Consider the following 16,204-nt stretch of genomic DNA (forward strand, 5'->3'; position numbering starts at 1 on the left):
GCCCATAATTGTGTATTTAGTCCATCTCTAATGGTAAGATTGAAAATGTAACTTCAATTATTACTTCCCACATCATTTAATCCCCTCTCGTTGAGTCTTATACTTGAATTATTAACTCCCATTTTCTCTTAACTACCCTCTACTTCTTTGTTTGAGAAAGGATATAAAAGTCATTTTATTACAGCTTTCATGTCAGATTTAATGGCAATTAAAATGTCCATAATTGTGTACTTAGTTCATCTCTAATGGTAAGATTGAAAATATAACTTCAATTATTATTTCCCACCTCATTTAATCCCCTCTCATTAAGTCTTATATTTGAATTATGTTTAGATCAGTGTCAATATTTTTAACAATATAAACCCATATATTTTAAAACTGATTCAAAAATAAAACCATTTTTAATCCAAGTGGTGATTAAGCAATTCAACCATCCAAATCAAATTGATTAACCTACGAAGTCATAGTTAGGTAATAAAATTTTTAAAATAGAAATAAATATAAAAACTTACAAAAATGTAGAAAAAATTTGACACATTTATGATATTTTTATTAATCAAATTAAAAAAAATAAGTAAAAAATATAATTTTTTTATTGGTAATGAAAATGAAATACATAATTTTGAACAAACTAAAAATGAAACTATTTTACTATTTGCCAAAGATCAATAGTTCAAATTTTGGGTCAAACATGTTAACATTTAATGTCATAAATAAATAATAAAAGTTAATTGTAATTTGAACTACTACTTTTCACCCCATTTAATTCCCTCTACTTAAATCTTACATTATTTTTTATAAATGAACAAAAAAAAGACGATACACCAAAAAGATTAAATATTACAAAAAATAAGAATCTACCCAAGCAAATAGGCCTATCAATGATACTTGAAACTTCACAACTCGACCCGATTACCATATGTTTGGATGAGGTGTTTATGTAATTAAATTTAGATTTTCAATCCATATCTGATTAATAATAAAAAATGTTAAAAAATCCATAAAGTTTATAAAAAAATTGGATACATTATTATTATTATTATTATTATTATTATTATTATTATTATTATTATTATTATTATTATTATTATTATTATTATTATTATTATTATTATCATTATCATCACCTAGAATTGCCACGTGCAAAGCACGTGCACAGTTAGTAGTCAATAAAAAATGCAAATATATTCTTCATATTATTAATCACAACAACATATAAAAACATCACAAATATTCGTATAAAAATAAAGAAAAAATGCAATCTCAAGTCAAGAAAACATGTAAACATTTAACTAAATATTAATCACAACAAAATATAAAAGGCATCATAAATATTCAAATAAAAATAATAAAAAATGCAATCACAAATCAATAAAAACTGCAATCATTTAACTAATTATTCATACAAAAAAATCAAGAAAAATGCTACAACCACATATTTTAGCATATTTTTTGCATGATCTTCAACAAAAAAAAAGCCCAAAAATCATCACACATATAATGCAGCCAACAAATGCCCAAAATATTTCGAATTTCTCATCTATAAAATAAGAAAAAATCAATTCAGCCAAATATTCGTCCAAAAAAACCAAAAAACATCAAACATGGACGGGGTTCATTTAGGCAAACTAACATTCGTTCGCTGGCATTTGGACAGTGGGTTGTCACTGTTAAACTTGCCTAAGACAGATCTAAGAACACACCAAAGAGGGAATTTCAGCTGTTAAGAAAACCTAGAAAAATGATTGGTTCGCTGGTCGTTTTTTTTCTCACTGCCGATCGTTGCCAGTCACAAACCAAGTATCCTACGCTGCCCACTAAGTGTTTGGAGTTTGAATAGAAGGAGAAGAAAACCCTCGCGTGGGGGTAGTTTGGGATTAAAAATAATCAGGGACTGCATTGTCCCATGTCATTCAAATAAGCACTTCTCCATTAAGTGCTAAAAAAAACAACTCAGATCACTTTTTCTACAAGTGCTTCTTTTTTTAAAATAGCACTTATTGGTGACTTTTTTACCAAACATGCATAAGCACTTAATTACTTAATGTGTGGTCCCCGCACTTAAAATAAGCACTTGTTAAAACAAATACTTATGCTAAGTGAAATCAAACAGGACCTTAGAAGAATGGCTAACATGGCCACACAAGGAATGGCAAGACATGCTTTGAGTTCGCTCTATAATATTTACTTGGTCAGTGTGTCCAGAATTTCTTTCTTCTATAATTGCTTTTGTATAAAACTCCAAAATGATAATGAATGAATGATTTTTGCATTGCACCTCAAAAAAAGGGTCATTTACTTATACCTCCAATAGTTTCACATATTTATTGAAACCGATCCTCCATCAAGAACTATTGACCCATTAAGGTGTGCCAAAAATATAAAGGAGCGTGGTCCAAGGATGTTACTCAAAATAACTCTTATAATTCTCTTATCAACCTAATAAACAAATAAGGCCTCTACACACATAACTTTTTTTGGAAAATGGATGGACTACATGTGATATGAGAACTTTTAGGGGCATTTTTACAATAAAAAACCTTGAATCCATACCCTTCCACATTTTCCATTCGATTTTAGACAATGTTTTAAAAACCGGCCCAGAGGCCAAACTGTTTTTGCCTCCAAGTCGTAGGTCACCGGTTCGATCAGTTGGGTCGAACAGTTCAGACCATACCACATCATCACATATATATTAAGTGTGTAACAAATAATGTATAAATATGCTTTAGATATGTTATATAAATTATTTTATATTTAATTTATTTTTTAATTCAATTTTAATTTTTTGTAATTTATAAAAAAATATATTAAAAATTACAATTTGAGGCCAAAAAAATGGTTTTTTTTAACAAAAATAGCAGGACAAGACACCTGGTTCCTTGGCCATGTGACAGTTTAAACGATTCGACGGGCCGGATCAACAACGGGTTGAAAACATTGGTTTAAATCTTTAAGATGTCAAGTGACCATTACAAAATAGAAATACAAAATATTCCCGACTAAGGATTGAATAGATAATTGCAAACTATTGGGGTGTGTTAATAAAATGCAAACTAGAGGATAGGATTTTGTAAATACGTAAAACCATAAGGGATGTCTTAAGTAAATGACCCAAAAAATCAAAAATCAAAGTAAAACGGGGACCCACGTTCCACTCCGACTTCTTTTTTTCATCTTCGCTCCGACTTTTACAGATAATGACGATAAATAAGCTCCAATCCAGAAATATAGATTTGGGGCACGCTGATTTTGGTTGTAATTTATAAAGAGGAAGGACGAGGTTAGTCTTAGGAGTCGTACTGTGTAGGAGTGATGACTTCTATCGTCATAGGACAGCTTCTGCGATTCGATCAAAGAATACAATAAACTAATGCAAGCATTGAGTCATTAATCAAGATGCGTCTCGGGCTCGGCTCATCAAAATTTGCCTTGAATTTATCCTTGGAAGTTCGCTTCGACTATCAGAATAGACTGTTACCCATCACTGGTCACTGCCAACATTTGTTGCAATTGTTCTATCTTACTGGTTCCCTTCTCTTCGCATTTGATTTGACCACTTGTTAATCACCACAAAAGGGAAAGGAGACGTGTCTTTTATGGAACTGGAATATCCTCAAATGTCGATGGCAAAATCAATAAAGAGAAACATCAAGCAATCACAGCATGAGAAAGCGAAAGAATAATTTCCAGATCAAAGGCATCTTTCATATGTACAAGGGAAATCGAAATTCCCGGTTTTCCTTCTCCATCTCCCAAAACAAATCTGTGAAAAAGGCATAAGATTATAATGGTTGTTCAACTGAACGAGCGGGAACGCGTGGAGCAAGTGAAGCTACCCCCACGTAATCTATTTTCCAGATTATTTCTGTATTTTGCATCAAATACAACAATTACAGCGGCATGATACAAGCACCTAAAAATTTTCAATGAATGACGGGAGGAGGAAAACCATCCATTTCCCTTTTGGTACCAATTGAAGTTACAAAAACTATTATACAAAGGAGGTTAAAAAAATAGAAGATTGCACCGCGAAGGACAGTACTTGAGAGCAGCCCTTTTCACCACTGTTAACTCTCAACTACCTGCCAATGTCTCCCCCATGCCACGATTTATCATCCCTCGTACTACCAGACTGACCACCATACCTTTCGCTGGTAGCATAATGCATTTTTATGGCAGCTACAGGGTCTGAAACACCAGTGCAACTCCCTCCAACAAGGATCCCACCACCCACAACATTCATCCCCACCGCACCTCTTCCCTGATGTTGAAAACTAGACAACCCATCCAATCCATTCCGTTTTTGCAGTTCTGTGAGTATGTCATGTCGCTGCACATCTACCGTAAATGGCTGCAACTTCATCCCATCATAGCTTCTGTACACCTGATAATCTGTCAAACCCCCAGTACCATTGACATCCTTGGTCGGAAATACAGACACACAGCCCATGTTGCGATCATTCCTCTTGGCAACTGCTGGCAATGGCTGCTTCTCCATTCTACAGGATGATGTAGCATAATCAATAAACGCTGCTGGATATTTTGATAATAAAATAGCTGAATCAGGGAGCGATGATAGCCCCGTCTGTATTCTATTCCCATCCCAGAAACCATAGCTCCTCGTTGGAATATCCTCCAAACCTGAATGATTATTAGGATCAAGCTTGAGTGTAACAGCATTTCCATCAATACCATGATTAGGAGCAAACTTGAAGTTCAATGAATTGCTGCTTGGTTTGCAAGATGTACCCTTCTCATTGTTCTCTGGAGAAGTAGGATTTGGCTTTGGCACAGAAGGATGGCTAAGGATCTGACCAAATAATTTCACATCACCAGTCCTACGTGACTGCTCTTCTGTTTCTGAACCATTCAGGGAATGAGATCTTGTATGATCAATGGAGGATTGTTCAAGGCTCTTGGGCAGAAGTGGAAGCTCAGCCACTGAATGAGGGAATCTTGAACTAGTGCATTTCTCATTGTACAAATCCTGCACAAGATACTGATTGCAATGAGAGTTTCTGTCCATCTTGGAGAAGTTCTGGACAATGGCAGACTTTTCACTGCTTTTTGTCTCTGCATTTCCATTTATTTCCTTCTTATTCAGCACCTGCAGTGGGTAGCCTCTAAGAATCTGCACAGGATCAACACGGTTCAGGGAGTTATGACTTAACATATATTGCTGATAAATGTCTGTAGTTGCAGACTTCTGCTGTTGCTTATCATCATGCACCTCAAGATCAAGGGCAGAAGATGATGCACCCCGCCTTGACTTCTCATAATGGACAGATGAATCAGGAAGATCCAAACCCACAGAAACAGGACAATTTTCTTTCTGTTGCCAAGAGATTGCCTGGGGCTTCTGCATAGAAGTTAGAAGCTCAAGTGAAATTTGATGCTGGTATGTGGCAGGCGATATCAAGTCCTCTTTAACTCTTTTATCTGTTGCTGTCACAGGAAGACAATTTTCTTTTACACTTGAATCTGGTATTAAGCAACATGAGGTACTTGCAGAACTAATTGGTTCAGCACCACTTGAAGCTTCCTGCCGATCATTTAAACCCTTCTCAGACCAATGTTGTCTTTCCTCTGAATCAATTTTTGGCTCCTCAGAAGAACCACATTGTACAGGGAGTTCAACTGCAGCATTTAATTTAGACTGTTTGAGTTCCTTCTGCCCTCCAACAGATGGAGACTCTTCCTTGAAAATGACAGTCTGGTGAATTTCTACTTTTCCACCAGTTTCTCTGTCACCAATGAAAGCAACAGTTCCAGAAAGCAGCACAGAAGGTTCAGCACTCAAAGCAGCATCTACTCTTGCGGCATCTTCACTGCTTACAACCTCTGGAGTTGCATCAATCTTGACATCAGGATCAGCAGAATTGTTGCCACTACCTAAAATTGAAACCGGCTCCTTCAATGCCCAACAGTCATCCGGAACCACATTTTCCACTTTAATCTCAGAATCCTCTTGATCCAAATGTTCTGTCACATGCTTTTCACTTGATCTATCATGGTCTGTTTGTAAATGAGTGGGTTCTGCATGCCCAGATACTTCACTGTTTATGTTTGTTACAGATGCCTGCAAATCAACTTCCATTCTAGAACATGACTGAGTGCTGCAAATAGCCGATTCCATCTCCACAACACAAGCATCCTCTGTGTCACTCCTTCCTCCATTGGTACAACTCACTGGAACTTCTTCATTGCCTGGCCCAGAATAAAGCAGATCTAAACCAAGACATTTCCGAGCCTTACTGAAGAAAATCCTGCATTGATCCTTTGACCTTGTACTGACATATCGAGAGATCTTTGAGAAATCCTTACCATACAATCTTAGTGCCTGGATGAAGATCGACTTTTCCTCATCTGTCCAATCCATAGAATCCATTTCTTCACAGCTCTCATCAGAACAAGTTTCATCATCATCAATGGTGTGTGAAACTTCAGGGGTCAAAGGTCGACCTTTTGTTGAGCTCACCTTCTGGCACTTCCACTCCTGACTACCATCTCCTGGGTCAACAGAACTTGTAACACAAGAGCTCATAGCCTCAGAAGACAGAGCACCACAGATACCAGCCAATACATCAGCAGCTGCAGCTTCTTTCTCATTCCCAATAATATCTATACTACTGGACCCTTCTAAAATACAATCGTCATGCCGGGGCATATCATGGTCATAACCCAAAAACAACTTCCCACCACAATACTGAGGAACCCTCGAACTGATATCAGCACTGGCCGCAATCACTGAAGCTGCCCCCAACAAATCAAGTGAAGCAGCATTCACTTCACGATTCCACTTCTTTCCCGAAGTGACTAGGTACATGCTGCTAGGAATATTTGTTCCTTGATTGCTGAATTCCAGTTTTTTCTTTATTTTTCCAAAGCTCTCAGACTTGTGATTCTTGTAGTAAAATTCAATGCAGTCTGCTGTAGTCTTGTGGTCAAGGAAAGATGCAATTCTTTTGAAGTCTTTTCCAAAGGTTGATAGCATTTCCATGAAAATCTCCTTCTCTTTAGATGTCCATGGATTGATTAATGCCCTTTCCTTCTCAACGGCACATGGATCTTCAACTAACCCATTGCTTGTAACAAACCTTAAAAGCCTCTTTTCCTTTTCATCCACGACTAAAGCTGGCATCCTCAGACTACTCCTGCAAATCTTAATTTGGGAATCCAATAGCAGCTTGCCAGCAAAATCTACTATCTCTGTGGTTGGAACCAAGGTCAAGTTACCTGCTGCAGTAAATGAAGATAATGAAGAATAAGATAAAACCAAATTTTTAAATGAAGACAACTACAACAAGTTAACATTCATAACAGTTTTCTTATAATCTAGAGGCACAATATATTCTGCATTAGGAACCAAGGCCAAGTTATCACATTCAGCAGATGACAACAAAATATGAAAGCAAGCAATACTTCAAAATTTAGATCTTTCAATGTTCATAATGATCACACATACATTGAGAAGGTAGAAACAAAATTTACTCTGCCAGAGTATAACCAAACTTCTATCAAAAAGAAATATGATGCAAATAACAATAGATTGGAGAATGAACTCATCAACAGAAAATTTACTTAGTTCCATGAGAAATATGATTACTTTAGAAATAACAACAAAGACAAACTAAAAGCTGAAAACAAGTTCACACTAAAGAGATGACTCAAATATATGAATTATTTAACCAAACTGAAAATGGCTTCTTTTGTCCTTGCAAGTAAAATGGTAGAGAACACTAAAAACTCAAAAAACCTGACAACTACAATGTCAAAGGTATATCCACCAAATATGCTGGGATTGAAAAAATAAAATGCCTAACCCTTGTGATTTACTTGCCACAGTTTTATTAAACAAGCAACAATGTCAATCAAAGAACCTCCCTACTTTCTTCACCCAAAAAAAAAAACCTCAGACTATCTCACATATAATATCCATAGCCTGTCTTACATAAGCATAACCTTTGAGTAATACTTATTTCATCAAATTGATCTTCCAAATCTAGGGCATGTCAAGCAAACCACAAGCTTCTCATGCTTTTGTAGCCATATAGGATGATTACAGCAGAATTGTGTACAATCAGGAGTGTTCCTACAAGCATCCAGCCTTGCAAGTCTTTTCCAAAATGCAAATGAGTTTATAGTGTAAACATATAGTAACTAGACATCAATCTCATCCCACATAATATTAATTGAAAAACAATGCCCCCAAAGTCATGTTTGACAATATTGTCAATTCAAGCCTTTTTTGGCACAGAAGCCTCAACCATCCACAGTTTTAAACCACAATCTCTAAGCCTCTGCAATCTCACAAGTCAATACCTTCTGGAACAAGGAAAAGGCAATGCCAACTGCTACAGCTCTATCAAAACCATATCCAATTCTTTTCATTTGGAAATCCCTATCCACAATTCCCCAGAAATGCCAGCATGTAATGAGCTTGCAATACAAGAGCATTTTGCCAGCTCTTCCTTTGTTTACATGCAAAACCTCAACTTACCTAGTTCTCCCAGAAATAAGCCCTCTATAATATTACCATAAGCACCATTTCAAGGCGCCAAGGCGAGGCTAGGCAATGGGGGTGCCTAGTCGCCTAGGGGATGGATTTTTTTTTAAAAGTAAAAACATGTATCTTAGGGTAGTTCCCTAGGTTCCATAATCATATTTCCTTAATAAATATCCATAATTTTCATAAGAAAAGTATAAACTTCATGTTAAAGTATAGAAAATCAACATATTCCAACATGATCATGAAAAGAAAAAGAAAATAAAATTCAAAAAACATAGGGGCTGAATCCCTATTTCTGTTATAGAAAAAGAAGAAAAGAAAAGGTGGAAGAAGAAGAAGAAATTAGTATATAAAAACACAAAATTAGTAAAGAAAATAAGAAATGTGTTGATTAGACAACATTTTATGTTCTTTCTTACTTATTGGTTTAGGTTTTGAAGTCTTTGAGGGTTCAATACAGCATTTAGCAATGTTTGTATTGATTAAACCCCAACAAATAAGAAAATAACAAAAAGAAATTAGTATACAAACACAAAAAATGAATATTTTAGTTTAAAAATGTCTATTTTATAATTATAACCTCAAAAAAATAAGAATATAAAAGTTTGTTATAACACGCTATAGAAAACTGCTTGGCAATTAGGCGAGGCGAGACTCCAAGGGCGCCTTGTCGCCGCCTTGACAACTATGATAAGCACTACTTTAATGCTACAATTATGATGGTTGAAAGTTGAAAATTAAGATTGCATTCTCCTCTAAACCAAAAGAAGATCATGACATTTAACGTTGTGTTTGGTTTGAATGAAAAGGAAGGGAGAGGAAGGGGAATCTATACAAACTTTGTATAGATTCCTCTCCACCTTTCCCTCCTTTACCTACATTTTTTCTTCAAACCAAACACAACCCAAGTCTCTTGTTCAACAAGAAAATTCAAAATGTACAAGGCAATAGCAAACATCATATTTGAGATTATGCACCACAGCATCACCATATATCTTTTCCTTCCAACGGCCAACCACAACTCCCCCACCACCAAGCAATCTCTTGAGAAAACTCTTAGCTCCCATAATTCATAGAAAAAAGCAATCATAGAAGAAAACAGCCCAAATAGTAACTAAATTGGAAAAAGACAAAATAACTAGTTACCCAATGTTGGTTGTGGCTATCTAGGGATATAGGAGGTATGGACTGAATATGGATCTAATATTTGACATTTCTTGCACAATTTACTGATTTTTTACTGAAACCCAGGTTCCCGTGTTTGTCATCCAAACATTCTAATATTGCACCAAACAATCACCACTAATCAATTAGAATAACCAATACAGTAGAGATTGTCCAAAGAAGTTCATAGCACCTCTTACAACCATTATATACTTCCAAGAATTTGAATGAGACAACTTTTCAAAATGCACCCCCCCTTCTCCAAAAGGACTAAAGGTTCAAAAGATAGAACATAGGGATCACAAACAGAACCGCCAGAAAAGCAATTTAATATCACCAACTTCAGGAGAGCTCTAACAAATCCATTTGCCAGACAGCCAGGCCAAAATTCTTCAACAAACAATAAGAAACCCATTAAAGGGTTTAAAAATAACTATGACCATCCCCTCACTAAAATGAAAGCATACACAAACCACAACCTTCATTAACATAGAACAAGCCAATTTATGAACCCTTGGAAGCCAAGGAATTCCAGTAGATGAAATCAAGTAATGAAGAGATTGAACAATCAAATTTCATCAAAGCCCAATAATCGTCGACAATCTCAGGAGTGCATGTTCCTAAAACCATGCCTTAGTGAATGACATTGGTAGAATTAAAAAAGCAAATCACAAGAAATCCAACAATCACCTCTAATGCAGGCTCTAAGAACCACGCTCTTGAGAGTTATGAAGGTATACAACATCAAAATATATGGACAGCATGCAAGATGTATGGTGAAATACATGATAGATAGGCAAGGCTTTATTCTGCATAAAATATTCGAACACTAGTAAAACAACAACATCCATCTATTCTTTTTATTGGTAAAGCAAAATATATTTATTCCATGCAAATTGTTCCAATTATCTGAACATGTGATGTTATTCTGTATCCATTTTAATTTATGATCAAAACAGCATGATAATTTGCATGTAACTGAAAAGGTAGGGAGGACTCCTCTCTAAGACACCAAAATCTATATGTTAAGTATGCATGTGGGAAGGGTGTATGTATGCGTGTGTGTATGTGTGTGTGTGTGTGTGAGAGAGAGAGAGAGAGGGAGGGATTACCGGGTGAAGTAAATCGAGAGCGGATAGATGACCGATGCTTCTGACTCCCACTATGTGATGTTCGTGAGCTTACCTCAAAACGTTTCTGAGACTTCGCTCGGTGCTTCCTTATCGAAAGTAAACGCAAATCTTCCTTCCACAGGTGTTGAAAGGCCCTAAGCTTAAGAGTAAGAACCCGCTCCTTGAACTTCAGAAGACGCTTCTTCATTGCTAGTTTCTCTTTGATGAGATTGTTGTGCTCAGATGACAAATTGCTACAACCCACAGAAAATGTCGGATGTCTGTCAGATGGCAATAGATTATTAAATACTTCGTATGCTTTTCTTGCAGATTCTCTGTTGAATGCCATTATTGACGAATGCAGTACACTTTCTGCATCAGAAAGTGGCATAGCATCATCATAGTGTGGCACATCAGCTAAAGGCCTGATTGCTTCACATTGCATAGAGCATTCATCATGCTTCACCATATCAGACACAGAGATTTGACTCATTGAGGATACTGGTTCAACAGATTTAGAGGAAGCAGTCCCTGGACTATAAATATCTTCATCTTTAGTTTCAGCATTAACTGCATCCAATCTTCCATCACATAGAAGAGGCACCTCAACAAGCATATCATCAGAAGAAACTAGTTGCAAGGGAGAAGGTCTTACAAACTCCTTGGATGCAACATCTGCTTCTTCACAAGGCTCTAATGCACCTTGTAAGAATTTAGACATTGTCAGAGAAGAACCAGCTTTTTTAGGTTCAGAACACAAAGATTTTAGTTCACTTTCATATAAATCAATTTCACATTCAGTCTTCTCTAGTGCCTTCAATACATCACTCTTTAATAGCATCAACTTATTCAAGGCAGCAGACTTCATGAAACTGGAGTCCCCAGAGCTTGCATCTTCAGCTTGTAGCAAATCAGCAAACTTAGAATTTAAATCATCCAGCTTATTCGGTTCCAAATTCTCCAAAACAACAGAGAACCCCTCAACACAATTCTGACACGCATGACTAGGTGAACCACCTAAGTTACATGCATCATTCTCAATATTCAATACCTTGTTATAATGTTTATCATCCATACCTGTTACCAGACCAACGTATATAATTATAAATAAAGGAACCAAAGGTAAACAATTTCAAATCTAATTTAATGCATCAGTAGTTGCAGAAAGATTCAAAGCTGAAACCATAGAGTACATAATCTGCTGCTTTAGAAATAAGCATTCGTTACTAATGAAATATGAGTGAACAATTTGTGCTCCATCAAGACAAATGCTTTCTGTCAAACCTTAGTCCTTGAATCATTTTTACCACTTCAGAACACATTTTCCTCAGTCTTCTCTTCCCCCTGCTCTTTTAGACCCTTCTACTTGCACTAGCACTACTAATACGTGATATTTTGTATTACACGAGTATTCAATACAAGCTAAAAAAGAATACTTTACAGGAAATTATTTGTATGAAGTATGTATGAACCCAAGATAAAGCAAGCTAAAAGGGGGATGATTCAGCTTCAAAAGTGGGTCACAGATGCTGGTAAATTGCATGATACCACCTAAGAAATTAATAAAATGCTAAAAGCTCAAAGGATTTCTTAGAAACCACCCAGGAAACAATTTACAAGTTAAGACAATAAAACCCTACATATTGATAAAAGTAACTCAAACATAAGCAAAAGTAATGCTAAGCATATGTGTTGGTCAAATCCATCTTGAATACGGTGCCTCCAATACTGAGTAATTTGGAACCACATTCATGGCAGATTTGACCAATGCATGTTCTTAGAGTTTGGATATAGGCAACTCCAGATGTCATTAGACTCCAATACTACATCAATATTTTGCCCTCTCAATGTTGTAAAACAATTAAACAAGAAACCTGATTTGATTCCAGTGAACCTAGTCTGAAGGAATTAAACCTACTGGTCCAAACAATAAAAATAATTGGGTTTTAGAAGTGGCAAATCATGTCGAATAGACAAATTTGTCAGGATAATATATCTTGTAACATTATCAAGAAAAGGGCATTCCAAAGGATGTTCATTGAGTTGGAGGAAAACAACCAAAGAGAGTAGGATACTGGCCAAGTACTATACTGGGAACCTAATGATGAGACCTCAGAGAGATCAGCATGATGTCATTTTCCATTAGAAATTTTAAACGGATAAACTTAAATCACAAAAAAGTGGCAATGTATGAAAAGTCTTCTGAACAAATAGCAACATCAAAAGAAACAACAAAACCTACCAGGTGATGAACTGCAGGCAACAGAAGAGGGAGTTGCAGGAGATGTGCATTCTGATAGACCTGTGATTCTAGGGCTTTTGTCAGCCAAGCTTGGAACAGGACCACTACTTGTTCTTGGGCTGTTGGAACATGCGATCAACCCAATCCTGCCAGTAGTCTCCTCGGGACCTTCAACCTTCTCCTTTTCATATTTTGCCAAACCCTGGCCCCATCCAAGTCGTTGCTTCTTCTTCGAATACGTATCTTCAAATGGTGTAAGAGTCGTTACACCTTCAGCAGCATCCCCAGAAGAAGACTGAACTGGAGTTGTTTTTCTAGGCTGTAACTCGGGCTTACTATCATCCAGATTGGCTCTGATGCTCTTTGAGCTACTTGAATGACTGAAGCCGGAGCTTCGTGATGACAAGCTACTTGATCGGGTCCATTTCAGAGGTTTCCAAGCCATCGAGCCAAGCGAATGGTCTTTATTATATCTGTGGCCTGTGGCCAAGCCATGCACACTATCCATCTTATCATGATGATCTTTTAAGTGGAGTTGATCCAATGACGAGTTTTCAATGTCAGAATGAGGGTGAGATGCGTATGTTAGCAGATCATCGACTGACCTCTGTGCACTTATATCATGCTGCCTGCCAAACGAGCTAACGGAGGCATCGCCTGTGTCCCACAGATGCCCTTTGACAGATCCCTTGTTTTCCCTACTGTTCCTGCTGTATTTCCCCTCGGCACGGGAAACAGATTGCCGGCAGAAGTCATCTTCCACCATCCTATCACTCGACCTGGAGGGCGTACATCCATGTCCGGATTCTTCTGACAACAGCTGATAAGCTCCCTGCTTACCATGACCTTCGGCAAAAAAAAAAAATCTATAAAAACAGAAAAATACAACAAAATCCAGGCCAACAGCGTATTACAATTAGAGAGTTCGCAGAAACTAGATAGAAAAAACTAAAAGTCTAAAAGTGGCGAAAGAAGACAAGACGGAGGAATGCATGCAACAGAAATCTTAGATCTGTCAACAAAGAACCGAATGGGAAAAAAGAAAAAGAAAAACGAAATCCAGGAACCCAGGCAATGGATCCTCCACAAATGAAGAAAACGGAATATTAAATTCTCAACCGGGTAAAGGAACTAAAAACAAGTTCTCTCGGAAACAATTAGGTTTTCTGGCCTTTGCAACACATCCACCGAGAGAACATGAAAAGGATGAACAATCTAGGCGCGTAACCCTAATTTTCGCATCAAAACAAAGTGGAATATAAGTGATTCGAAAACGCCCTAAATCTCTTAAAAATTGTAAAGACCTCCAACACGTACCTGGAGGCCTGCGAAACTCGTCGGATCCCCATCGCGCGAACTCGCGTGATCCGTGATGAGAGTCCCTCCATCTGGAAACAGAGCCTAGGGCATCCGACCTCTCGTACTTCTTTTCCTTGAAGAAATCCTTTCGATCCCAGGGCAAGGGTTCCGGCGGCATGAAAGACCAACCAATAGCATCGGCAACCAAAAAACCAGAACTCCAATAAAGCGAGATCTCCCTTGTCAACGCCTAGCGCCCGTGCCAAAGAAACCAGGGGGCAGCGCGGAACAAAGCTGAACAATGGATAAATAAAGAACACTTGTTGTGTGCCCTAGATTTGCAGGCGAGAACAAACCGTCGCCAATGATTCTTCGATGTACAACAGTACAAGAAATACAGGAAAAGAAATAATAAACAACCGGAGAAAAGAATCCACCTTTGGTCGCTGTAGATGTTTCTCTCAATCTCAATGAGTCTTCAGAGTAGATAGAAGAAGAGGTATAAGAAGAGAGCCACAAAAAAGACAACAGCCTGGATTTCAATAGAGAAGAGAGCCAGAGAGCGAAGAAGGGTATCTCAATCTGCTCACGGCGCCACTGAACGGAATTTTAATCTCCCCTCGTGTCCGCCGTATTATCGTCTCTCTTTTCCTTATTCTCTCCTTTTCCTTTTGCTTTAACCCCCGCCCTGCCCCCACTCTCTAGTCCCGTATTCCTGAAATACCCCCCAACTGTTTTACAATTTACTTGTACCAGTGGACTGGTTAGTCACTAATTCCTTCTGCACGCATCGAAATTTGAAACTAACGAGTGAAACGTGCCCCGGCTGCTCCCACAGAGTACGCCTCACACCGATCTCACAGCATGTCTTAGCCGCACATCGGAGGCGCGCTCATCCCAATTCGCCTTGGTATTTTTTTAAGAAATAGTGTTGGACCTAGCAATTGGATTAGATGGGTCGGGTTCGGATTGGGTCAAGGTATTTCGGGTTGATTTAAGGTGGGATTGATTTGGGGTCGGGTTAATTTTGGATCGGGTTATCAAATGCTAAACCCTAATCCTAAATGTTTGGGTTAGGATTGACCCCTGAGTCAATTCGGGTCATCTTAAAAAATAATTGAAATTTAAAAAAAATTATATGAAAAATATCAAAGTTAAAATAATTAACCTTCAAATTTTAAATATAAAATAAAAAAAATTTAACATTTAACAATTTAAAGAGTAAACAATAAAAAGTAAAGACTAAATAGAAAAAATGTAAGAGCAAAAACTTCTAACAATACATAAACAATCCCAATTAGACTTGACAATCAGATCAACAGATTGACCCAACCCACTTTTTTCAGGTTGGGTCGGGTCATTTTCACATTCGAATAGCTAAATATGAAACCCGGACCCTGTTTTTTCGGATTGGGTTAGGTGCGGGTTGAATCAACTTTTTGCCAGATGTAACTAGTGTGAATAGTTTTCTATCGTGCAATGTGCTGTATAGGATTATACTTTTGAATCAAAACCTTAGATCAATCCTCAACACGAACGGGAGATTTACAGTTTACATATGCGCACCACTGAGGACGCCCCACATGGCACATGCACATCTCAGCGTGCAGTAGGAACATCTCCTATAAGAGATTTTTCCATACACATACACGATTGGGATGTAATGTGGGGCGCCAATATGATTTTAACGATAGATGTCAATATTAGGGAGATTAGATTCAGTTCCCACAAAACCATCCTTACAATCTTACATCGTGTTGATAACCTTTTGCAACCATGCATCTGGAATATTTTTATATTTGTATCTTTTTATTTATAAAAAGATATTCCTAATGCACGATAGCGAAAGGCTGAGAGTGGCTGTGAGCATAGTGT

At 37.3% G+C, this 16,204-nt stretch overlaps 1 protein-coding gene across 2 annotated transcripts; it reads right to left on the reverse strand.

Moving 5' to 3' along the window:
• Positions 1-3,767: 3,767 nt before the first annotated feature.
• Positions 3,768-14,953, reverse strand: LOC104602664 (uncharacterized). Of its 2 annotated transcripts, none has more exons than XM_010266446.3 (4): positions 14,348-14,953; positions 13,031-13,876; positions 10,789-11,865; positions 3,768-7,239 (listed from the first exon to the last, which is right to left on the reverse strand). In XM_010266446.3, exons 1-4 carry the CDS (start codon positions 14,505-14,507, stop codon positions 4,082-4,084), a joined length of 5,241 nt encoding a protein of 1,746 aa, XP_010264748.1. In that variant the 5' UTR covers positions 14,508-14,953; the 3' UTR covers positions 3,768-4,081. The 2 variants fall into 2 exon arrangements, with proteins under 2 accessions (XP_010264748.1, XP_010264747.1); XM_010266445.3 differs by having other exon boundaries at positions 3,768-7,242.
• Between the last annotated feature and the right edge of the window lie 1,251 nt (positions 14,954-16,204).

This window comes from Nelumbo nucifera, chromosome 2 (assembly GCF_055504915.1).
Source record: "Nelumbo nucifera cultivar China Antique chromosome 2, China Antique-T2T, whole genome shotgun sequence".
Classification (NCBI taxonomy): Eukaryota; Viridiplantae; Streptophyta; class Magnoliopsida; order Proteales; family Nelumbonaceae; genus Nelumbo; species Nelumbo nucifera.